We start from the raw sequence: 24,589 nt of genomic DNA, 5'->3' as shown, positions 1-24,589 counted from the left end.
GCCTGGCTGATTTTTGTATTTTTTATAGAAATGTGGTTTCACCATGTTGCATACGCTGGTCTCAAACTCCGGAGTTCAAGTGATCCTCCTGCCTTGGCTTCCCAAAGTGCTGGGATTACAGGCGTGAATCACTGCACCTGGCTGAGGAATACCTTTAACTTTGAGTTTTGTTGTTCTTGGCGGGTTTTATTTACCCAGAAAGACAAGCATATGCCAATTTTCCCCAAATGTAAAAGAGTCAGGATACTAAAAAATCTTTAGTGAAAGCCAAATGACATTATAACATAGAATTTACTATAATTAAAATACCCCATGGTTTTGCTCATATCCTATAATAACGTTTTGTGGATCCAATTATAAGGACATTTTCCAGAGTGGGTTTAGTATAGTGAACTTTTTTCTGTATTCCTAGGAGAGTTTTTTAAAAGACTGAAACTTTATGTCTGTGTAAGTGGCACCAGATCTTGCTGCAATACTCATAATGAATAAACTACGGAGGGAGGAGGAATACTGGTAAATGTGGGCAGGACCAGTGAAAATTTAAAGCCCCAATTAGAATTTTTGCAACCTAATGACTTCTAACACTATTAGGTTTCACTAATCTACACAATAGGCTCAACAGTGTTGTCCCTATTTTTCCCTGAGGCCTAGTTCCCACTAGATGAAGTATAGGCTGAACTGGTACTTCTTGTCTCCCTTTGCACAGGAAAATGATGGACTCCGGACAGATTGATTTTTACCAACATGACAAAGTTTGCTCCAATACCTGCAGAAGCACCAAATTTGATCTTCTGATCAGCAGTGCAAGAGCTCCAGTGCCAGGACAGCAGACAAGTGTGGTGCAGACACCCACTTCGGCTGATGGTAGGGGGTAGGAAACCACCTGAAAACCCATTGTGTTTTTCAGCAGAACTTTCCCCCTTATTTCTCCCTTGTGTGTGTATATATATATGTATTTTTTTTATTTTAATTTTTTTTGAGACAGAGATTTGCTCTTGTTGCCCAGGTTGGAGTGCAGTGGCATGATCTCAGCTCACCGCAACCTCTGCCTCCTGGGTTCAAGCGATTCTCCTGCCTCAGCCTCCTGAGTAGCTGGGATTACAGGCATGCGCCACCACGCCTGGCTAATTTTGTATTTTTAGTACAAACAGGGTTTCTCCATGTTGATCATGCTGGTGTTGAACTCCCAACCTCAGGTGATCCGCCCACCTCGGTCTCCCGAAGTGCTGGGATTACAGGCATGAGCCACCATGCCTGTCCCCTTGCATATTCTTAATTTCAATTCTCATGAACATTGATGTGCCTTGTTGTAAAGTATGGTAATCTTGGATGGGATTCCATGCTTTGGAAACATGCTTTGTTTTCTTCCAAATGATTCCTATTGGCCAGACCTCCTCCTTTGTTTTTTCCTTACAATGCATTGTAAGCATTAGAAAGGTAGTTCAGTAGTTACAATACTTACATAACAGTTTCACTTTGGTGCCACTTGGGATATTAAGGTTGAATTAGGCTGTTTTGAAAAATGCTCTGCAGGCTGGGCGTGGTGGCTGACGCCTGTAATCCCAGCACTTTGGGAGGCTGAGGGAGGCAGATCATGAAATCAAGAGATCGGCCAGGTGCGGTGGCTCACGCCTGTAATCCCAGCACTTTGGGAGGCTGAGGCAGGCGGATCACCAGGTCAGGAGATCGAGACCATCCTGGCTAACACAGTGAAACCCCGTCTCTACTAAAAATACAAAAAAATTAGCCAGGTGTGGTGGTGTGCACCTGTAGTCCCAGCTGCTGGGGAGGCTGAGACAGGAGAATGGCGTGAACCCAGGAGGCGGAGCTTGCAGTAAGCCGAGATGGCGCCACTGCACTCCATCCTGGGCAACAGAGTGAGACTCCGTCTCAAAAAAAAAAAAAAATGAGGTCAAGAGATTGAGACCATCCTGGCCAACATGGTGAAACCCTGTCTCTACTAAAAATACAAAAATTAGCCGGACATGGTGGCGTGCGCCTGTAGTCCCAGCTACTTGGGAGGCTGAGGCGGGAGAATTGCTTGAACCTGGGAGGCATGGGAGGCATAGGCTGCAGTGAGCCAAGATCATTCCACTGCACTCTAACCTGGCAATAGAGCAAGACTCCGTCTTAAAAAAAAAAAAAAAGAACCCTGGGCATGGTGGCTCACGCCTGTAATCCCAGCACTTTGGGAGGCCGAGGCGGGCAGATCGCAAGGTCAGGAGATCGAGACTATCCTGGTTAACATGGTGGAACCCTGTCTCTACTAAAAATACAAAAAATTAGCCAGGTGTGGTGGCGGGCGCCTGTAGTCCCAGCTACTCGGGAGGCTGAGGCAGGAGAATGGTGTGAACCCAGGAGGCGGAGCTTGCAGTGAGGCAAGATGGCGCCACTGCACTCCAGCCTGGGCGACAGAGTGAGACTCCATCTCAAAAAAAAAAAAAAGAAAAATGCTTTGCAGCTGTGCTTCATGTCTCACGCCTGTAATCCTAGCACTTTGGGAGGCTGAGGCGGGAGGATCACCTGAGGTCAGGAGTTCGAGACCAGGCTGGCCAACATGGTGAAACCCTGTCTCTACTAAAAATACAAAAATTAGCCGGGTGTGGTGGCGCATGCCTGTAATCCCATCTACTTGGGAGGCTGAGGCAGGAGAATTGCTTGAACCCGGGAGGTGGAGTTTGCAGTGAGCCGAGATCGTCCCATATTCCAGCCTGGGTAACAGAGCGAGACTGTCTCAAAAAAAAGGAAAAAAGAAAAATGCTTGCTTTACTAGTGGTCAACACAAGAGGTAGATTAGAATGATGAGTGGTTTTCACCCATTATACTGAGGTGTATCAAAGACAATGTGATTGGCTGGACAGGACTCTGGATATCCCACTGTAATGATTGGAGTTGTCTGCTTGGAGGGTCTCCAGATTACCAAGTTGAGGCTTCCCACAGATGAAACAGATGAGCACACTTAACTTCAGTATTGTTGAGTTTGGTACTAGGGCTCCTTACCATCCAGGAAAGATGTAACTGTAAGATTATTATTAGGATTTAGTTAGTCCAGCTGGAGACTTACTATATAGTTGGATAAAATGTATCTCAACTACTGTTACAAGACTTACAAATATGCCTGAGAAAAGTCACAAGAATGCTAAAGGATCTAAAAGGTTAGGGACATACACTGTGCTTGTAAATTGACCTCTTTTTTTTTTTAAGACAGAATCTTGCTTTGTCACCCGGGCTGGAGTGCAATGGTGCAATCTTGGCTCACTGCAACCTCCACCTCCCGGGTTCAAGCAATTCTCCTGCCTCAGCCTCCCGTGTAGCGAGATTACAGGTGCCCGCCACCAAGCCTAGCTAATTTTTTGTATTTTTAGTAGAGACGGAGTTTCACCATGTTGGCTAGGCTGGTCTCGAACTCCTGACTTGAGGTGATCCACCCGCCTCAGCCTCCCAAAGTGCTAGGGTTACAAATGTGAGCCACCATGCCTGGCCCTTTTTTGTTTTTTTTTTCTTTTTTGCCTTGTCTTACGGTGCTGAAAAAATGACCTCTTAATGGCTGGGCATGGTAGGTCACACCTCTAATCCCAGCACTCTGGGAAGCTGAGGCAGGAGGATTTCTTGAGCCCAGGAGTTTGAGACCAGCCTTGGCATCTTGTCGAAAACCCATCTCTACAAAAAATAAAAAAATTAGCTGAGCATGGTAGTGTGGGCCTGTGGTCCCAGCTACTAAGGAGACTGAGGTGGGAAGATCACGTATCAGTGAGCTGTGATTGTGCCTCTGCACTCCAACCTAGGTGACAGGAGCGAGAGACCCTGTCTCAAAAAAAAAAAAAAAAAAAAAAGATCTTGGCCGGGTGCGGCGGCCCACGCCTATAATCACAGCACTTTGGGAGGCTGAGGCAGGCGGATCATGAGGTCAGGAGTTTGAGACCAGCCTGACCAACGTGGTGAAACCCCATCTCTACTAAAAATATAAAAATTAGCTGGGCATGGCTGGGCGCGGTGGCTCACACCTGTAATCCCAGCACTTTGGGAGGCCGAGGCTGGCAGATCACAAGGTCAGGAGATGGAGACCATCCTGGCTAGCATAGTGAAACCCTGTCTCTACTAAAAATACAAAAAAATTAGCTGGGCGTGGTGGTGAGCGCCTGTAGTCCCAGCTACTCCGGAGGCTGAGGCAGGAGAATGGCGTGAACTCGGGAGGTAGAGCTTGCAGTTAGCCGAGATTGCGCCACTGCATTCCAGCCTGGGCGACAGAGCAAGACTCCATCTCAAAAAAAAAAAAAAAAAAAAAAAAAAATTAGCTGGGCATGGTGGTGCATGCCTGTAATCCCAGCTACTCAGAAGGATGAGGCAGGAGAATTGCTTGAACCTGGGAGGCGGAGATTGCCGTGAGCCGAGATCATGCCACTGCACTTCAGCCTGGGCGACAAAGCGAGACTCCGTCTCAAAAAAAAAAAAAAAAGATCTTTTGGTCAGTTCTAATATTCTGTGTGTATCCAGTGAGTGAATAGAGGCCAGAATCCTTGAAACCTAAATCCCTTTCAGGAAAGTATAAAATATCTGGCAGTTTGAATATTTGGACACTTGACTCTTTCACTTGAAAAGTGAAAAATACTGTGAAATGCTATTTACAGTTGGCCCTTGAACAATATGGGTTTGATCGGTGGGGGTCCACTTTTATGCAGCTTTTTTTTTTCCAACCAAACATGGATGGAAAATATGGTATTTGCAGGATGCAAAACCCGGGTCTATGAAGTGTCGAGTTTTACTTTTTGTATATATGGGTTCCACGGGGCTGACTTTAGGACTTGAGCATGTACAGATTTGGTTATATATGCAGGTGGTCCAGGAATCAATCCCTCATGTATACTGAGGGATGACTGTACTTCCTTTTTATTTGGCTAAAAGTCCTTTACTTGATTATCTTTTGCCCGATGATTGATATCCTCCAGTGTGTAGAGTCCGTACTTTCCTATATTGCTGTTTGGATCAGTTTGGTTTTTCTTGATTCTCTTTGTTTAAAAGCTGTCTTTTTTTTTTTTTTTGAGATGATCTCGCTCTGTCTCCCAGGCTGGATGGAGTCCAGTGGCGCGATCTCGGCTCACTGCAAGCTCCGCCTCCCGGGTTCACGCCATTCTCCTGCCTCAGCCTCCTGAGTAGCTGGGACTACAGGCACCCGCCACCACACCCGGCTAATTTTTTGTATTTTTATAGAGACGGGGTTTCACCGTGTTAACCAGGATGGTCTCGATCTCCTGATCTCGTGATCCGCCCGCCTCGGCCTCCCAAAGTGCTGGGATTACAGGCGTGAGCCACTGCGCCTGGCCAAAAGCTTTCTTATTTTTTGAGACAGGGTCTTAGTCTGTCACCCAGGCTGGAGTACAGTGGCACAATCATGGTTTACTGCAGTCTTAAGCCCCTGGGCTCAGGTGATTCTCCCACCTCAGCCTCCTGAGTAGCTGTAACTACAGATGTGCACCACGACACCCAGCTAGTTTTTATAGAAACTGGGTTTTGCTATGTTGCCCAGGCTGGCCTCAGACTCCTGGGCTCAAGCGATCTGCCCACCTTAGCCTCCCAAAGTGCTAGGATTACAGGCATGAACTACCACGCCCAGTCAAAATCTTACTATACAAGTAATAGCAAAGGGTATTTTTCCCCTCTGTGAATCTGCTATACATGAATCTCTTATCTGATTTTTATGGTCTTCATTTCTTTTACTTTCTCTTTATAGGCTAATAAATAAGTTAGATGCTTAGCATCAGACTTGCTTGTAGTAGAGCTCTTGGCAAAGCACTATACCTTTCTCTTAAATTATTTCAAGCTTTCTTCACCCTCAGTAAGTCTGGGGCTGGCAGGCTAGTAGTAATGTCTATCTTCAATCTCTTTCAAAAACATACCTACCTAGGAAACACATTGCTCTTTTGTGATTTTGTAAGTTATCTTTCACTTTCTATTCAAAGTAAGAAAGCATTTTCCTTTGCAAGGCAGGTTTTCTTTAGAAAATCCAATATTCATCCTAGCTTACCTAAGAGTCTAGTTTTTAAAATAGGGACCTGCAGCCAAGAGGCTAGAATGTTAAAATAACAAGGTCTTTGTAGCTATTGAGTATGAGATATAGGATAGCTATAACTTTTTCGTTAAATTCACTGTTCTCACCTCTACTGGACTGTTTTTAGGTAGCATCACGCAGATTGCCATCTCAGAAGAGAGCATGGAAGAGGCAGGGCTGGAATGGAACTCAGCTCTCACCGCTGCTGTCACCATGGCCACGGAGGAGGGTGTAAAGAAAGACTCAGAGGAAATTTCAGGTATTCTTCTATAGGGCTCAGATGTCTTGCAGGGTCTTGTGAGCCTTATCACCATTATCATTATGGACACGGAAGACCTCTTAATTACTTTCGCTGGATTTTCTCATGCATGTAAATACTAACTATAGCTACAAACATCCTACTTTAATCCATGCAATAGCCCTGCATAGTCACATTTTACACACAAAGAAATCAGAATTGGCCGGGCGCAGTGGCTGACGTCTGTAATTCCAGCACTTTGGGAGGCCAAGGCGGGTGGATCACAAGGTCAGGAGATCGAGACCATCCTGGCTAACACAGTGAAACCCCGTCTCTACTAAAAATACCAAAAAAAATTAGCTGGGCGTGGTAGCAGGCGCCTGTAGTCCCAGCTACTCGGGAGCTTGCAGTGAGCCGAGATCGCGCCACTGCACTCCAGCCTGGGCGACTAAGCAAGACTCCGTCTCAAAAAACAAAAAACAAAAAACAAGAAATCAGAATTTAGAAAGGTTCAGCAACTTGCCTAAGACCAGTCACAAACAAGTGTCAGAGCTGAATTTAGCTGTTTGACTATGTAGTCTATGCTTTTCATCTGATCAGACTGCCTCCAACTTTGGCACATTTCTTAGATAAACTAAGTTTTGAGATATTAGAAGGAAAAAATAGGTGGCAAGTGTTGTAGAGCATGGTGATTAATGATGATTCACTTAGAGGGGACCAGGAGAGGCTTCACATCACCCTCCATTTATTTATTCATTTAATAGGTATTTATTATTGCCTATTTTTAGTTGGCACTGTTGTTAGATGCTGGGTGCGTAGATGAGAAGACAGACCAGGTGCGGTGGCTCATGCCTGTAATCCTAGCACTTTGGGAGGCCAAGGTGGGTGGATCACCTGAGGTCGGGAGTTCGAGGCCAGCCTGACCAACATGGAGAAACCCCGTCTCTACTAAAAACACAAAATTAGCCCGGTGTGGTGGTGCATGCCTGTAAACCCAGCTACTCGGAGGCTGAGACAGGAGAAGCACTTGAACCTGGGAGGTGGAGGTTGCAGTGAGCTGATATCGCGCCATTGCACTCCAGCCTGGGCAACAAGAACGAAACTCTGTCTCAGAAAAAAAATAAAAAGAAAAAAAGAAAAAAAGAAAAGACATAGCCACCACCCTCAGAGAGCTTATAGCCCCATCTATCCAACTGTTTTGTTTTGTTTTCTTAAGTATAGGACTAGAGAGAGTATATCTTAATATTTCATTTCTTTACTATTTAACTTTTATGATATTAAATATCTCGTTTTTAAATTAAATTAAAATTAAATAATATTTAATGTTAAATATGTTTAATGTTTAATATTTTTATTGGAGGAAAATGACTATTCTTTGTAGTGAGAACTATGACAAATTGAGAGAATGACAAATTGAGGCAATCATCCCAAGGACCTATGCTGCTGAAGGGGCAACATAATTGGGTGCCCACTCAGGGAAGCATGTAGTATTCCAAAGCTTATTCCCTTTTTTCAGGAATGGCCCAATAAGAAATCATTTTGAGTTAAAATAATTTTGAATTTAACATTGTAGAGATTTGCCTAAGTATCTAGGTAGTGTCTCTTTTTTACCCTCTGTCTTATCCTTCTTGTGCCAGAGGACACTTTGATGTTCTGGAAAGGAATAGCTGATGTAGGGCTGATGGAAGAGGTTGTCTGCAATATACAGAAGGAAATAGAGGAGCTACTCAGGGGAGTTCAGCAGCGGCTCATCCAGGCCCCCTTCCAAGTCACAGGTAAGTGCACTAATCCTAACAGTAGCAGTGATTTATTGAATACTCACCTCCGTAGGCAGGTCCTGTAAGCCTTGCAAAAACCCTGATGTATAGGTATTATTATCTTAATTTTACAGACAAGGAAACTAAGGCTCATATAAGTTAAGTCACTTGTCTAAGGTTCATAACTAGGTTTTGAACTCAGATCTGGCCATGCTTTTCCACAGGTAATTTTTGTCTTTATAAATGGTGCCAGTAGTCTGGGCAACATAGTGAGATGCTTTGTCTCCACAAAAACCTTTTTTTTTTTTTTTTTGAGACGGAGTCTCGCTCTATCGCCTAGGCTGGAGTGTAGTGGCGCAATCTCAGCTCACTGCAACCTCCACCTCCTGGGTTTTAAGCCATTCTCTCTGCCTCAGCCTCCTGAGTAGCTGGGATTACAGGCGCCCACCACCACATCCGGCTAATTTTTGTATTTTTAGTAGAGACAGGGTTTTGCCATGTTGGCCAGGCTGGTCTTGAACTCCTGACCTCAGGTGATCCCCCCGCCTCGGCCTCCCAAAGTGCTGGGATTACAGGCATGAGCCACCGCTCCCAGCCTACAAAAAACTTTCTAAACATTAGTCAGGTATGGTTGGTAGTGGGTGCCTGTAGTCCCAGCTACTTGGGAAGCTGAGGCATAGGAGAATCACTTGAGCCCAGCAGTTTGATGCTGCAGTGAGCTATGATCATAGGACTCTACTCCAGCCTGGGTGACAGAGCAAGACCTTGTCTCAAAAAAAACCACAGGCCAGGTGCGGTAGCTCACGCCTGTAATCCCAGTACATTAGGAGGCCGAGACCGGCAGATTACTTGAGGTCAGGAGTTCGAGACCAGCCTGGCCAACATGGTGAAAACCTGTCTCCACTAAAAATACGAAAAAAAAAAAATTAGCTGGGTATGGTGCACATCTGTAATCCCAGCTACTTGAGAGGTTGTGGCACGAGAATTGCTGAACCCAAGAGGTGGAGGTTTGCAGTGAGCCAAGGTTATGCCACTGCCCACCAGTCTGGGTGATAGAGAACAAGACTCCATCTCAAAAAAAAAACTGACAGAAAGCATCCTCTCTCTCGCGATATATGTATTTTCTTTTTTTTTCTGAGACGGAGTTTCACTCAGTCACCCAGGCTGGAGTGCAGTGGCGTGATCTCAGCTAACTGCAACCTCCACCTCCTGAGTTCAAGCGATTCTCCTGCCTTAGACTCCTGAGTAGCTGGGATTACAGGCGCATGCCACCACACCCAGCTAATTTTTTGTATTTTTAGTAGAGATGAGGTTTCACCATGTTGGCCAGGCTGGTCTCAAACTCCTGACCTTGGGTGATCCGCCCGCCTCGGCCTCCCAAAGTGCTGGGATTATAGGCATGAGCCACCGCGCCCAGCCGATATATCTATTTTCAGACTCTCTGTATACACTCATTATGTGTGTATGTCCACTATGTGTATGTATAGAGAAAGAGTCTGAAAATTGGAGAAATCCACTTGTTTTTAGATTATTCTCATATTCGGCCAGGCACGGTGGCTCACGCCTGTAATCCCAGCACTTTGGGAGGCCAAGGCAGGCGGATCACGAGGTCAGGAGATCGAGACCATCCTGGTTAACACGGTGAAACCCCGTCTCTACTAAAAATACAGAAAATTAGCCGGGCGCGGTGGTGGACGCCTGTAGTCTCAGCTACTCGAGAGGCTGAGGCAGGAGAATGGCATGAACCCGGGAGGCGGAACGTGCAGTGAGCCAAGATAGCGCCACTGCAGTCTGGCCCAAGCGGAAGAGCGAGAGACTCCATCTCAAAAATAAATAAATAAATAAAGATTATTCTCATATCCTATTAATTTAAGGCTTTCTGAACTTGTTGTGTTCACTTATAGCTGTTTCTGAATACTTTCAGGGTGCTGCTGTGCAGAATGTAAAATGGTGTTCTAATCTAATAGAAATGGGGTTATGGGCCAGGCGTTGTGGCTCACGCCTGTAATCCCAGCACTTTGGGAGGCTAAGGCAGGTGGATCACCTGAGATCAGGAAGTCAAGACCAGCCTGGCCAGCATGGTGAAACCCTGTCTCTACAAAAATACAAAAATCCGTGAGGCATGATGGCGGGTGCCTGTAATCCCAGCTACTCAGGAGGCTGAGGTGAGAGAATCGCTTGAACCCGGCAGGTGGAGGTGGCAGTGAGTGGAGATCACACCATTGCGCTCCAGCCTGGGTGACAGAGCGAGAGTCCGTCTCAAAAAAAAAAAAAAGAAATGGGATTATGATGAGATGAGACCTTGTGTATTCAGTGAATTCTTATTTATTTGTTTATTTATTTAGAGACGGAGTCTCACTCTGTTGCCCAGGCTGGAGTGCAGTGGCGTGATCTTGGCTCACTGCAACCTCCACCTCCCGAGTTCAAGTGATTTTCCTGTCTCAGCCTCCTGACTAGCTGGAATTACAGGCAAATACCACCATGCCTGGCTAGGTTTTTTGTATTTTTAGTAGAGATGGGGTTTCACCATGTTGGCCAGGCTCGTCCTGAATTCCTGACCTCCGGTAATCCACCTGTTTTGGCCTCCAAAAGTGCTGGGATTACAGGCGTGAGCCACCATGCCTGTCCTCCAGATTTGTTTTTTTTTTTTTTTTTTTTGAGGTGGAGTCTTGCTGTCTCCCAGGCTGGAGTGCAGTGATGCGATCTTGGCTCACTGCAATCTCCACTCCCCAGGTTCACGGCATTCTCCTGTCTCAGCCTCCCGAGTAGCTGGGACTACAGGTGCCCGCCACCACGGCCAGCTAATTTTTTATATTTTTTGTAGAGACGGGGTTTCACCGTGTTAGCCAGCATGGTCTAGATCTCCTGACTTCATGATCTGCCCGCCTCGGCCTCCCAAAGTGCTGGGATTACAGGCGTGAGCCACTGCGCCTGTAAAATTTTAAGAGATTTAAAATTTTAAATCTCTTAAAAATTTGTATTTTTAAGAGATTGTTCTGGTTGCTGTGTGGAGAGTAGACTTTTATGGGGAAAGAGTAGAAACAAGACCAGTTGGGAAGCTCTTAAAGGAATTAGTCCAAGAAGAGATAATGTATCATGGATTAGAGTGGGTAGCGGTAAAGTTAGGAAGAAGTGATTAGATTGAGAATGTATATTGAATGTCGAACTACTAAGTCTTGCTGATGGATTGGAGGCAGGATGAAAGAGAAAGAAAGATAGCGGGATGATTCACACATTTTTGGCCTGAGCTGTGAGTGGTGATGCCATTTACTGAGATGAAGGCCACTGGGAGAGGAACAGGTTTAGAGAGGAAATCAAAATTAGTTTTACCTCTTAAATTGAGATGACTATTAGACCATCAAATAGAGATGTCACTCATCTAGATAGAAGTATGAATGTGGAATACAGGAAAGAGGTCAGGGCTGGAGATGTACATGTGGGAGTGCTCAGCATGTGTGTGTTATTTCAAACCATGGGACCAAGTGAGGTGACTGTGGAAGGGAATGTAGGTGAGGTTGTCCAAGTTAAGGAAGCAATTAACACAAATACTGACAATTTTTTTTTTTTGGAGACAGGGTCTTGCTCTGTCGTCCAGGCTAGAGTGCAGTGATGCAGTCACAGCTCACTGCAGCCTCAACCACCTGGGCTCAATTGATCCTCCTGCCTCAGTCTCCCAAGTAGCTGGGACTACAGGCACATACCACCACACCTGGCTAATATTTGTAGTTTTTGTAGAGACAGGGTTTTGCCATATTGTGCAGGCTGGTCTCAAACTCCTGTGCTCAAGCAATCCACCTGGCTCAGCCTCCCAAAGTGCTGGGATTATAGGCGTGAGCCACCACACCTCACTCTATCACCCAGGCTGGAGTGCAGTGGTGCAATCTCAGTTTACTGCAAGCTCCACCTCCTAGGTTCACACCATTCTCCTGCCTCAGCCTCCCGAGTAGCTGGTACTACAGGTGCCTGCCACCACGCCTGGCTAATTTTTCATATTTTTAGTAGAGGCGGGGTTTCACTGTGTTAGCCAGGATGGTCTCGATCTCCTGACCTCGTGATCCACCCACCTCGGCCTCCCAAAGTGCTGGGATTACAGGCATGCGCCACCGTGCCTGGCCCAATTTTGTTTTTTTGAGACAGAGTTTCGCTGTTGTTTCCCAGGCTGGAGTGCAGTGGTGCAATCTCGGCTCACTGCAACCTCTGCTTCACGGGTTCAAGCAATCCTCCTGCTTCAGCCTCCCAAGTTGCTGGGACTATAGGCATGCACCACCACGCCTGGCCAATTTTTTGTATTTTTTTGTATTTAGTAGCAACGGGGTTTCACCATATTGGTCAGGCTGGTGATCCACCCACCTCGGCCTCCCAAAGGGCTGGGATTACAGATGGGAGCCACCACGCCCAGCACTCTGGGAGGCTGAAGCAGGTGAATCACTTGAGGTCAGGAGTTCGAGATCAGCCTGGGCAACATGGTGAAATCCCGTCTCTATTAAAAATACAAAAATTAGGCCGGTCGAGGTGGCTCACGCCTGTAATCCCAGCACTTTGGGAGGCCGAGGCGGGCAGATCACGAGGTCAGGAGATCAAGACCATCCTGGCTAACACGGTAAAACCCCATCTCTTCTAAAAAATGCAAAAAAAATTAGCCTGGCATTGTGGCGGGCGCCTGTAATCCCAGCTACTGAGGAGGCTGAGGCAGGAGAATGGTGTGAACCCAGGAGGTGGAGCTTGCAGTAAACTGAGATTGCATCACTGCGCTCCAGCCTGGGCGACAGAGCAAGACTCCATCTCAAAAAAAAAAAAAAAATACAAAAATTAGCCAGGCATGGTGGCGTGCACGTGTAATCCCAGCTACTCAGGAGGCTGAGGCAGTCAAATCGCTTGAACCTGGGAGGCAGGGCTTGCAGGGAGCCAAGATTGCGCCACTGCACTCCAGCCTGGGTGACAGAGTGAGACTCCATCTCAAAAAAAAAATAATAATAAAAATAATAATCTTGCATGCCAATCCCCATGTTTGACACTTAAAATATATTTCTAATCTTCATGTCTATTTTGCAGAGTAAGTGTTATTAATCCCATTCATTTTAGATGAGAAAAGTGAAGAGTGAAATGACTTACCAAAGGTTGCACATATGGGAAATAGCAAAACTGAGATGAACATTAACTGTATCTAGTACAGGGACCATGTTTTCAAAACCTAAAGTCAGAACTATAAACAGATGCAAGATATTAAAAAAAAAATTTTTTTTGAGATGGAGTCTGGCCCTGTCTTCCAGGCTGGAGTGCAGTGGCACGATCTTGGTTCACTGCAACGTCTGCCTCCTGGGTTCAAGTAATTCTCCGGCCTCAGCTGCCTCCCATGTAGCTGGGATTACAGGCACATGCCACCACACCGAGCTAATTTTATTTATTTATTTATTTATTTATTTATTTATGATTATTATTATTTTTTACCCAGCTAATTTTTGTATTTTTGTTAGAGACTGGGATTACAAATGTGAGCCACCGCTCCTGGCCTTAAAATTTTTTCAAATTGGCCGGGCGCGGTGGCTTGTGCCTGTAATCTCAGCACTTTGGGAGGCTGAGGTGGGTGGATCAAAAGGTCAGGAGTTCGAGACCAGCCTGGCCAATGTGGTGAAACCCCATCTCTACTAAAACTACAAAAATTAGGCAGGCGTGGTGGCAGGCACCTGTAGTCCCAGCTACTCGGGAGGCTGAGGCAGGAGAATGGCGTGAACCCGGGAGGTGGAGGTTGCAATGAGCTGAGATCATGTTACTGCACTCCAGCCTGGGGGACAGAGCAAGACTCTGTCTCCAAAAAAAGGAAAAAAAAAATTGTTTCAAATTTATGTAAGTAGAGACAGGGGTCTCACTATGTTGCCCAGGCTGGTCTTGAACTCCTGGCCTCAAGCAATGCTCCCGCCTTGGCCTCCCAAAGTGTTGGGATTACAGGCATGTGCCACCATGCCCAGCCTGATCTTTGTATTTATTTATATGGAAAGATTTACAAAAATATAACAATTAAACCAGTATTCATTATACATGTAATAAATCTTTGTTAAAAATGTGTTAAAATGCAGTTAGGAGAGTCCCATAATTTCTGGTTGTTTCATATTTATAAACAGCACAATGGAGAGTGGTGGAACATATCTGTTTTAACTGGACAGGCATGTCTTTTGTTTTAAATAGATGCTGCTGTTCTCAACAATGTAGCACACACATTTGGCCTAATGGACACAGTCAAGAAGGTTTTAGACAACAGAAGGAACCAAGTAGAGCAGGGAGAAGAGCAGTTTCTCTATACTCTGACAGGTATGTATAACTTATCGCTCTTCTTCGGTGATATCATGCTAATATTCTTGTCTTCCCATTTTCTTGTTGACTTTTGTTGGGGTAACTTTTTTTTTTTTTAAATAGTATCAGATTTTGCTTTTAAAAATAAAAAAAAAGCCGCAGATGAGGTGGATTGATGAGAAACAAAAGAGGCACAAAGGAAAAAAAAAGGAAGCTGACAAATTGGTCTTTGTCTTTTTTACATTATTGATACTGCATCTTTTGATAGATATAAATTTAGCACTTTCTCCATTATTTGTGGTAATCAGAAATTTTGTGTAATCCCAGCACTTTGGGAGACTGAGGCAGACAGATCACGAGGTCAAGAGATTGAGACAATCCTGGCCAACATGGTGAAACCCTGTCTCTACTAAAAATACAAAAATTACCTGGATGTGGTGGCGCGCGCCTGTAGCCCCAGCTGCTCGGGAGGCTGAGGCAGGAGAAGGGCGTGAACCCAGGAGGCGGAGGTTTCAGTGAGCCAAAATAGTGCCATTGTACTCCATCCTGAGGGACAAGAACGAGACTCTGTCTCAAAAAAAAAAAAAGAAAAAGAAAAAACCTTTAAACCGTCAGAAAACTGGTTTTTGTTAGAAATACAGGCTTTTGGTCCCTTGTGTGTATTATTTCTTCAGATATTTTTAATCATTGTATACATAAAGTTTTGTTTTCTGCTTTTTTTCACCATGACATATTTTTCTTTTTGTTTGTTTATTTGTTTTTGAGACAGGGTCTCACTCTGTCACTGAGGCTGGAGTGCAGTGGCACAATCACGGCTCACTGCAACTTTGACCTTCCCCGAGCTCAGGGTGACCCTCCCACCTCAGCCTCCTGAATAGCTGGGACTACAGGCATGTACCACCATGCCCAGCTGTTTTGTATTTTTGGTAGAGATGGGGTTTTACCACATTGCCCAGGCTGGTCTCAAACTCCTGGACTCAAGTTATCCACCCACCTCAGCCTCCCAAAGTGCTGGGATTATTAGTGTGAGCCATTGTGCTCAGCCCTATTAATATTTTTCAAGTTGCTACTCAGTATTGTACCTGGACATTCTTCTAGGGATGACATTTATTTATCTTTTTAATTTATTTTTGTTTTTTGAGATGGAGTTTCGCTCTTGTTGCCCAGGCTGGGGTGCAGTGACATAATCTTGGCTCACTGCAACCTCTGCCTCCTGGGTTCAAGCGATTCTTCTGCCTCAGTCACCTGAGTAGCTGGGATTACAGGCATGCGCCACCACGCCCGGCTAATTTTGTATTTTTAATGGAGATGGGGTTTCACCATGTTGGTCAGGCTGGTCTCAAACTCCCAACCTCAGGTGATCTGCCTGCCTCGGCCTCCCAAAATGCTGGGATTACAGGCGTGAGCCACCACACCCAGCCTTATTTATTTATTTATTTATTTATTTAGAGACAGAGTTTCGCTCTTGTTGCCCGGGCTGGAGTGCAATGGTGCGATCTTGGCTAACCGCAACCTCCACCTCCCAAGTTCAAGCGATTCTCCTGCCTTAGACTCCCAACTAGCTGGGATTACAGGCATGTGCTACCATACCTGGCTAATTTTGTATTTTTAGTAGAGACGGAGTTTCTCCATGTTGGTCAGGCTGGTCCGAACTCCTGACCTCAGGTGATCCACCTGCCTCGGCCTCCCAAAGTGCTAGGATTACAGGTGTGAGCCAGTGTGCCTGGCCACTCTTGGTGTTTTATAGTATTAAGTTATTGGAAAAACCAAAGTGTTTTTCCTACGCTCATACACTCAGTATAGCACAGAACACTTCTGTAATCAGATGTGTAGGGGTTTTTCTGCATATACCAAGCAATCAACTCTCCAGTGGACACTGACTGGGTATTATATAATTCAGTTCAATTCTGATACTATCCCCCTGGAGATAGCATCAGATCACACAGGTAAGGCTCAGTCCCAAAAGACTGCCTCCCATTCAGCCCCAGGTTGTGACCTGTGCTTTTTTTTTCTTTTTTTTTTGATTAATTGTTGAAGGCAAACTGCAAATGACCTGTGCTTCTGACCAACTGGCTATAAATTGGGGTTCCCACAATCACCTTCTTGCATTTGATTAATTTGCTAAGGTGGCTCACAGAACTCAGAGAAGCAGTTACTCAATGTTTATTGGGTTTATTATAAAGGTTATTACAGAGGATACAGATGAATAACTAGATGGAAGAGATGCATGGGACAAGGTGGGAAGGAGAGTGGGACTTCCATGCACTCTGTAGTCACGCCACTCTCAGGAACCTCCAACAATCTGAAGCTCTCTGAACCCTGTACTTTTGAGGTTTTATGGAGGCTTCATTACATAGGTATGGTTGATTACTTCATTGGCCATTGGTAATCAACCTACAGCCTCGGACTGAAAGTCCTAGTCTTTAATCATGCCTGGATCTTTCTGGTGACCAGCCCCCATCTTGAATCTATCTAAGGATTCCCAGATACCAGTCATCTCATTAAGATATAAAGACATTTAGGCCGGGCGCAGTGGCTCATGCCTGTAATCCCAGCAGTTTGGGAGGCCAAGGTGGGCGGATCATGAGGTCAAGAGATTGAAATCATCCTGGCCAATATGGCGAAACCTCGTCTCTACTAAAAATACAAATATTAGCTGGGTGTGGTGGGGCATGCCTGTAGTCCCATCTACTCGGGAGGCTGAGGCAGGAGAATCACTTGAACCCGGAGAATTGCTTGAAACTGGGAGGCGGAGGTTGCAGTGAGCCAAGATCGTGCCATCACACTCCAGCCTGGCGATAGAGCGAGACTCTGTCTCAAAAAAAAAAGAGATATAAAGACATTTACCACTCTGGGCCAGGCGTGGTGGCTCACGCCTGTAATCGCAGCAATTTGGGAGGCCTAGGCGGGCAGATCACGAGGTCAGGAGATCGAGACCATCCTGGCTAACATGGTGAAACCCCGTCTCTACTAAAATACAAAAAAAAAAAACATTAGCCAGGCGCGGTGGCGGGCGCCTGTAGTCCCAGCTACTCAGGAGGCTGAGGCAGGAGAATGGTGTGAACCCAGGAGGCAGAGCTTGCAGTGAGCCGAGATCGCACCACTGCACTCCAGCCTGGGCGACAGAGCGAGACTCCATCTCAAAAAAAAAAAAAAAAAGACATTTACCGCTCTGGAGATCCATGTGTTTTAGGAGCTGTGTGCCAGGATCCAGGGGCAGAGACTAAATATGTATTTCTTATTATATCACAATATCACACATAGGGAGCAAAGTGTTCTATAAGTGTAATTGATTCTTTCTTGGGTGCTTATCAGGTACTAAGTAATAGGTTCCATTGTAGAAGCCAACTTACCAGTGGTCACCTAGGGTTGGACTGGTCACTTGGGAGAGGGATAGTGATAGGCGTACTAGAATGCAAAAGCAACCAAGTTGACCATTGTCCTGGCCCAATCTTCATAACCTTAAATTAGTCACTTTCCCTCTCTGGATCCCTGTCAGAATGAATTTGTTTGAGCTCTTAAGACCTCTTTTAGTTCTGTAATTTTTAGGGACTTCTTCTATAACTTTCTGTAGACCTTCCTAGGCAACAATTGTAAACTGTGGCTGTTTGAGTCACCAGCAAAGGAGTTTTCCAGCCAATGCAGCAAGGCATTCTTGCCTTGAAGGATAGTTCGAAAATCATTGTTTTTTGGAGTGGCCATTGTAGCTCCTTTGTAGGTCCATGAGAGTTCCAAGGGACTGTGCCAGCTGGGCGCACTGGCTTATGCCTATAATCCCAACACTTTGGGAAGGTGAGGTGGGTGGATCGCTTGAGGCCAGAAGTTCAAGTCTATAGTGCGCAATGATAGCACCTGTGAATAGCCACTACCCTCCAGCCTAGGCAACATAACAAGACTCTGCCCCCCAAATAAACACAAGAAAGAAAACAATATCACAACTTGCCTGAAGCTACTTAGTAACAAAACCAGACAGAGACACCAGGTCTCCTGACTCTCAGTTTAATGCTCCCAAGATTTTACTTCCCTCTACACAAAGTCTTTTCTTTTTTTCCATAGACTTGGAACGCCAGTTGGAGGAGCAGAAGAAGCAAGGCCAGGATCACAGGCTGAAATCTCAGACAGTTCAAAATGTGGTACTGATGCCTGTGAGCACTCCTAAGCCTCCAAAAAGGCCCCGGCTCCAGCGGCCAGCCTCCACCACTGTCTTGAGCCCTTCTCCTCCTGTCCAGCAGCCTCAGTTCACAGTCATCTCACCCATCACCATCACCCCAGTGGGTCAGTCATTTTCCATGGGCAATATTCCAGTGGCCACCCTCAGCCAGGGCTCCAGTCCTGTGACTGTCCACACACTGCCTTCTGGCCCTCAGCTCTTCCGCTATGCCACAGTGGTCTCCTCTGCCAAGAGCAGCTCACCAGACACAGTGACCATCCACCCTTCATCTAGCTTGGCGCTGCTGAGCTCTACTGCCATGCAGGATGGGAGTACACTGGGCAACATGACCACCATGGTTAGCCCTGTGGAATTGGTGGCCATGGAGTCCGGCCTAACCTCGGCAATTCAGGCTGTTGAAAGCACCTCAGAGGATGGGCAGACCATCATTGAGATTGATCCAGCCCCGGACCCAGAAGCTGAAGATACTGAGGGCAAAGCAGTCATCTTGGAGACAGAGCTGAGGACTGAGGAGAAAGTTGTGGCTGAGATGGAAGAACACCAGCATCAAGTTCACAATGTGGAGATTGTGGTCTTAGAGGATTAACTGGGGATCTCAGGGCCAGGAGTTATGTTTTGATTTGGAATTTTAATTATTTGTTTATTTTTATCATTGTCCCACTCATTTCCACATAGGACCCTTTAAAAAAAAAAAAAAAAAATCTTATTGTTGTAACTGAAAATGTTGGGTTCTTCCCACTCCCTCATTGAAAAATGGACAAAACAAGCTGCCCTTCCAGAAGTTGAGAGTAGGTCATTCAATGTCCTAATCATCTTACACCAAGAAAGTAATTTCTTTTAGGGGAAGTGTCAAGATAACGAATAACCCTGTCCAGAAAGCCATTTCCAGGCTCGTCTGTGTGTGTAGGCATGTGGTTTTATTCTTGTAAAGATGCATTGACCAAACTCTGGAACACAGATCTGACACTGGAAGGCAACCCACTCGCATGTGGATGCTGAAGGGCACTTTATTTTGTATCCTGAAAAGGGCCTACAGAGGCCAGTACAAAACTCTCAAACAAAAGGAAGTTGACTCTGCTTTGAGGGGAAGGTGGCATGCCAGCACTAGCTTAAAAAGGGAAGTGCTAGCCGGGCGTGGTGGCTCACGCCTGTAATCCCAGCACTTTGGGAGGCCGAGGCGGGTGGATCACGAGGTCAGGAGTTTGAGACCAGCCTGGCCAACATGGTGAAACCCCGTATCTACTAAAAATACAAAAAAAAAATTAGCCGGGTGTGGTGGTGGGAGCCTGTAATCCCAGCTATTCAGGAGGCCAAGGCAGGAGAATCGCTTGAACCTGGGAAGGCAGAGAGGTTGCAGTGAGCCAAGATCGCACCACTGCACTCCAGCCTGGACAACAAGAGCGAGACTCCATCTCAAAAAAAAAAAAAAAAAAAAAGTGCTTTGGCAAGTATGGGGCAGGGAAATCATCTTACTTCCAGAGGTGCAACTGACGCCTCTGGAGATCTCCAAAAGTTAGTACCGTGAGTGCCATTTTGAGAAGAGGGTGGTAATAAGTGGAAGGTACATCTCCACAGAGCAAGTGGCAGCAGTGGCCTGTGGTTTTGCAGAAATGGAAAGCCAAGGCCGGGTGCGGTGGCTCATGCCTGTAATCCCAGCACTTTGGGAGGCCGAGGCGGGTGAATCACCTGAGGTCAGGAGTTTGAGGCCAGCCTGGCCAACATGGTGAAACCCCGTCTCTACTAAAAATACAAAAAAAAAAAAAATTAGCTGGGCATGGTGGCGGGTGCCTGTAATCCCAGCTACTTGGGAGGCTGAGGCAGGAGAATTGCTTGAACCTGGGAGGCGGAGGTTGCAGTGAGCTGAGATCATGCCATTGCACTCTAGCCTGGGCGAGGAGTGAAACTCCGTCTCAAAAAAAAGAAAGAAATGGAAAGCCAAGGATGCTGCAGCTGTGCTTTGGGGTTCAAGGTAATAGCTTACCTTGTCCCACACTTTGTCAAAGCACTCACCCTCCTAAACTAGGACCAGTCCATTCATTTGAAACTGCAATGTGATGTAAATGGCTCTGGTTCTTGGACTGTGGCTGTCACAGGGATGGGGCTCCAAGGCCATCATTTTCATTGCATGGCTCCAAGAGCAGGGAGTTCCTCAATCAAACCAGCTGCCTTTTTTGGTGGGGCCATTTTTTTGGCTTTGGAACCAAAGGCAGCCACTCATTTGGTGCTTCCTCTTGTTCTGCCCTCCATCCCTCAACTCTTAATGGCATCTGTCTCCTAGAACCCACGCTCTTCAGCTTTTTGGCTGATTTGGAGAACAGTGACAGGTGCCTGCCTGCCTTCATCCCCTTTTAGATTCATTTATACCACAGATGTTTCTGTGAGATACTGAGATCATAAAAAGCTTTAGGCTTGGCAGAGAGGACTCAACACCCCCAGGCTTTCCTGAGGCACCAACTAGATGTCTCTTGAGTGAGCTGGACTCCCTGGGAAAGAAGCATTGTCTGCAACATTATATTGTAGGAAATGTACCAGGAATGTCAATAATAATGCTTGGGGGGGGGGGGGGTTATTTTGTTTTGTTTTGTTTTTAATGTTGTTTGTATATTTAGAGCTGGGCCATTTTCCGTGCTGTGATTTCTTCTCTTTGACCCTCTTCAGTGTTTGGGGCAAGAGTGGACCCTGGTTTTTATTTCTTTGATTGCATTGTTTACTGCACTAGGAAAAATATAGGGATACAGGGAAACTACAGACAAATTTAAGGAAAAATAGGTCAAAAAAGAAAGCACACACCTTAAGAGTGGGAGGAATATTTTTATTAAAAACAAAACTTGGACCTGTAGTTTTTTTTTTCTTTTTTCTTTTTAAGAAGGCACCTTTCAGAAGCCATGTTTCTTCCAACAGATGTTGGAAACCCCATCGAGCAAGTAAAAGTTGCATTCTCCATCCCTCAGATGGCTGTATGTAGTCAAAGAAACCCTGTAACATGGTAAGGTTACTGTTTTTTTTTTTTTTTTCTTTTTGAGATGGAGTCTCGCTCTGTAGCCCAGGCTGGAGTGCAATGGTGTGATCTCAGCTCACTGCAACCTCCGCCTCCTTGGTTCAAGTGATTCTCCTGCCTCAGCCTCCTGAGTAGCTGGGATTACAGGCTCCCACCACCACGCCCGGGTAATTTTTGTATTTTTATTAGAGACGGGGTTTTGCCATGTTGGCCAGGCTGGTCTTGAACTCCTGACTTCAAGCGATCCACCCGCCTTGGCCTCCCAAAGTGTTGGGATTACAGGCATAAGCCACTGCACCCAGCCTGAAGGTGACTCTTAAGAATGAGATTTATGAACTCCATACAGTTGTAGATTTCAGTTTTTAAATAGTCTGGGGTTTTATTTTTCTTTTCAAAATATCTAATAGACTTAGCAATCAATTTAGAACAAATATTTGGCCCTTAATATATCTTTAGTGAGGGAAGTAGCTTTTATTTCCTGCTTGTTTAGGTTTTCTGTTGGTACATAAAAACAAAATTGCTGTCTCAGACTGAATCTACTTGAATCTAGGAAGGCACATCTCATCTCTATTGTGGTTTTTAGGGACACTTTTCTCTTTCCCAGAGATGAGAGGACCAATTCAGGACAGAAGAGCCCTCGTGAATACCAACGTGCTAGCTCAGGTTCCCTTCTTTCCTCCATCAGAGCTATTGGTAGGGTTTTAAGGTAGTGTGTGCATCATGCTTCCAATGTCAAGAGATTTCCTCAAACAGCCTGTTTACTAGATGAATTTTCCAGCTGGTGAAATACATGAGCTTTGTTGTTTTCCTGGTCTTCCAATAGCCTGTCATTATTGTTAGATATTATGGCACCTGTTGTTGAATGTAGGTTCCCTTACAGCCCTGGTCTAGATGATCCTAGATGGGGTGAGACATATGCAAGCCATTGGTATGTGCATAAGCAGTTGCAATGAACCTTAGGCTGACTTGGTAGTAGGCATTTATCTTTCTGTTCATGCATTGAATAAACATTTTTAAGAACCATCTATGTGCCAGGCTTTGTGCTAGGCACTGACAGTAGAGAGATGAAGACAGTCCTTGCACTTAAGGAATTCATACTCCAGATGTCTGGAGTTAAGAAATACATATTTCAGCCAGGCACGGTGGCTCACACCTAGAATCCCAGCACTTTCAGAAGCTGAGGCAGAATTACTTGAGGCCAAGAGTTTAAGACTAGCCTGGTCAACATAGCCAGACCCCATCTCTACAAAAAAATGTAAAAATTAGTCAAGTCTTGTGGCTCGCACTTGTAGACACAATTACTCAGGATGCTGAGGCAAGAGGATTTTGCTTGGACCTAGGAGTTCGAGGCTGTAGTGAGCTATGACTATGCCACTGTACTCTAGCCCAGGCAACAGGGCAACATCCCCAGCTCAGAAAACCAAAACTACACATTTCATTATAATTGTTTTTTTTGTAATTCTATGTATTTTATGCATTGAAAAACATTATTTAAGAATTGGTTCATAGGTTTCAGCAGACTGCCAAAGGCACAAACAAGCAGCTCTCCTCTACTGAGGTACTGAAACAGATCCTACTGGGTAAGTGCTGTGTGTGATAGGGCTATTGGCTAGGAGCTGAGAGAACAACGCATGAAGTGCCTAACCCAGCTTAGCGGTGTAGAGGTGGGGTCAGCAAATAAGGGAGATCTTCCTGGAGAAGGCATATACCTAAGCTGATTTAGGAGAGACCACTTTTGGCTAGGTTTATTGTACTACTTGATTTTCAAGTAATTGGGCTTATTTATTCTAGAGAAAAAGTCTTCAGTCTCTTGCTGCTTCTGCCTGCAAAGCAAGGCAGAGTCAGCAACGCGGGCAGTCTCCCCACTGGAGAACGCTGAGTCATGCATGGGCTTCTCCAAGTTTCCATCAGATAGGATCCAGTGTTGAATCCAGTGCAGGAGTGGAGTCTAGCTGGCAAAGGGTAAATGCCCCCAAAGCCTTCCTGCCATATGGTTTCCATGAAGGCTTGAGAGTCAACTGTACAACTGTCTTGTCTTGGCCATGTCCCTGTTTGGTCCCTGCCTTGTTCTCTTCCCTTTCTCAATTTCCAAGCTCCACCCACTCCTAAAAACACCAGTCATTCTGAAGTAAAAAATGGACAATAAACATGAATATTCAAGATTCAAAGCCACCTCATATGAAGGTTCTTTTGCACCTCTGTCCTTATTAGGGAAGGAGGACCAATGTTAATCCAAACATCTGGAAAATTAATATTCAGTTCAGGTGGTTCTGACACCCACTAGTGGTAGCATTTTATCCCATTTCATGAAAGGCATTAAAGATAAGACTATGGTGGAGAGTGTTGATTATAAAGATAGTAAAAGTCAAGCATGAAATGTGGAATTAGTAGTTGAGTTATAGCATCCAGGTTTTAGTACTATCAGAGAGGTGGAAAGGACAAAGGAAAGGTTGAATTCTGAAAATAGGCATGAGGTTGTGATTCACCTTGGGCAGTTTGAGGAACTCGTCCTCTCTGAGACATAATGTCATACACTAGCCTAGCTCCTGCATTTTGAGACAACTTTCCTAGTACAATTGATCACTTCCCTGGAGGTGCAGCACATCCCTTACTCCAGGTTAGTTCCTCCCTGGGAAATCCTCCCTGGGAAATTTTTGTGTAGTCTGAAATGTGCTGCCATAACAACCAAGGTTGTCAAGGACCTCAAGGGTGTGGTGTAGTTAGATTTGGACTCTTGGCCGGGCACGGTGGCTTACGCCTGTAATCTCAGCACTTTGGGAGGCTGAGGCGGGCGGATCACCTGAGGTCAGAAGTTTGAGACCAACCTGACCAACATGGAGAAACCCTGTCTCTACTAAAAATACAAAATCAGCCAGGCATGGTGGCGCATGCCTGTAATCCCAGCTACTTGGGAGGCTGAGGCAGGAGAATCGCTTGAACCCAGGAGGCGGAGGTTGTGATGAGCCGAGATCGTGCCATTGCAGTCCAGCCTGGGCAATAAGAGTGAAACTGTCTCAAAAAAAAAAAAAAAAAAAAAAAAAAGATTTGGACTCTTTGTCCCTAGAATTTCCATTCTTAGGCAGCCCTATTT

General features: G+C 45.5%; 1 protein-coding gene across 6 annotated transcripts in view; it reads left to right on the top strand.

Moving 5' to 3' along the window:
- Positions 1-22,523, top strand: part of GMEB1 (glucocorticoid modulatory element binding protein 1) — a 49,398-nt gene extending 26,875 nt beyond the window's left edge. For 3 of the 6 annotated variants that reach the window (XM_024357385.3, XM_024357394.3, XM_024357379.3), the window contains exons 6-10: positions 707-864; positions 6,174-6,305; positions 7,922-8,059; positions 14,225-14,347; positions 18,386-22,523. In XM_024357385.3, coding sequence (XP_024213153.1) covers positions 707-864; positions 6,174-6,305; positions 7,922-8,059; positions 14,225-14,347; positions 18,386-19,086 — 1,252 coding nt within the window. In that variant the 3' untranslated portion in view covers positions 19,087-22,523. The remainder of the gene's footprint in view (positions 1-706; positions 865-6,173; positions 6,306-7,921; positions 8,060-14,224; positions 14,348-18,385) is intronic. The other 3 variants (XM_024357381.3, XM_063783846.1, XM_063783855.1) reach the window with 1 other exon arrangement.
- Positions 22,524-24,589: the final 2,066 nt, after the last annotated feature.

Source organism: Pan troglodytes, chromosome 1 (assembly GCF_028858775.2).
Source record: "Pan troglodytes isolate AG18354 chromosome 1, NHGRI_mPanTro3-v2.0_pri, whole genome shotgun sequence".
NCBI lineage: Eukaryota > Metazoa > Chordata > Mammalia > Primates > Hominidae > Pan > Pan troglodytes.
Note: the sequence above shows the minus strand (reverse complement) of the source record. Positions and strands in the feature narration are given on the sequence as shown.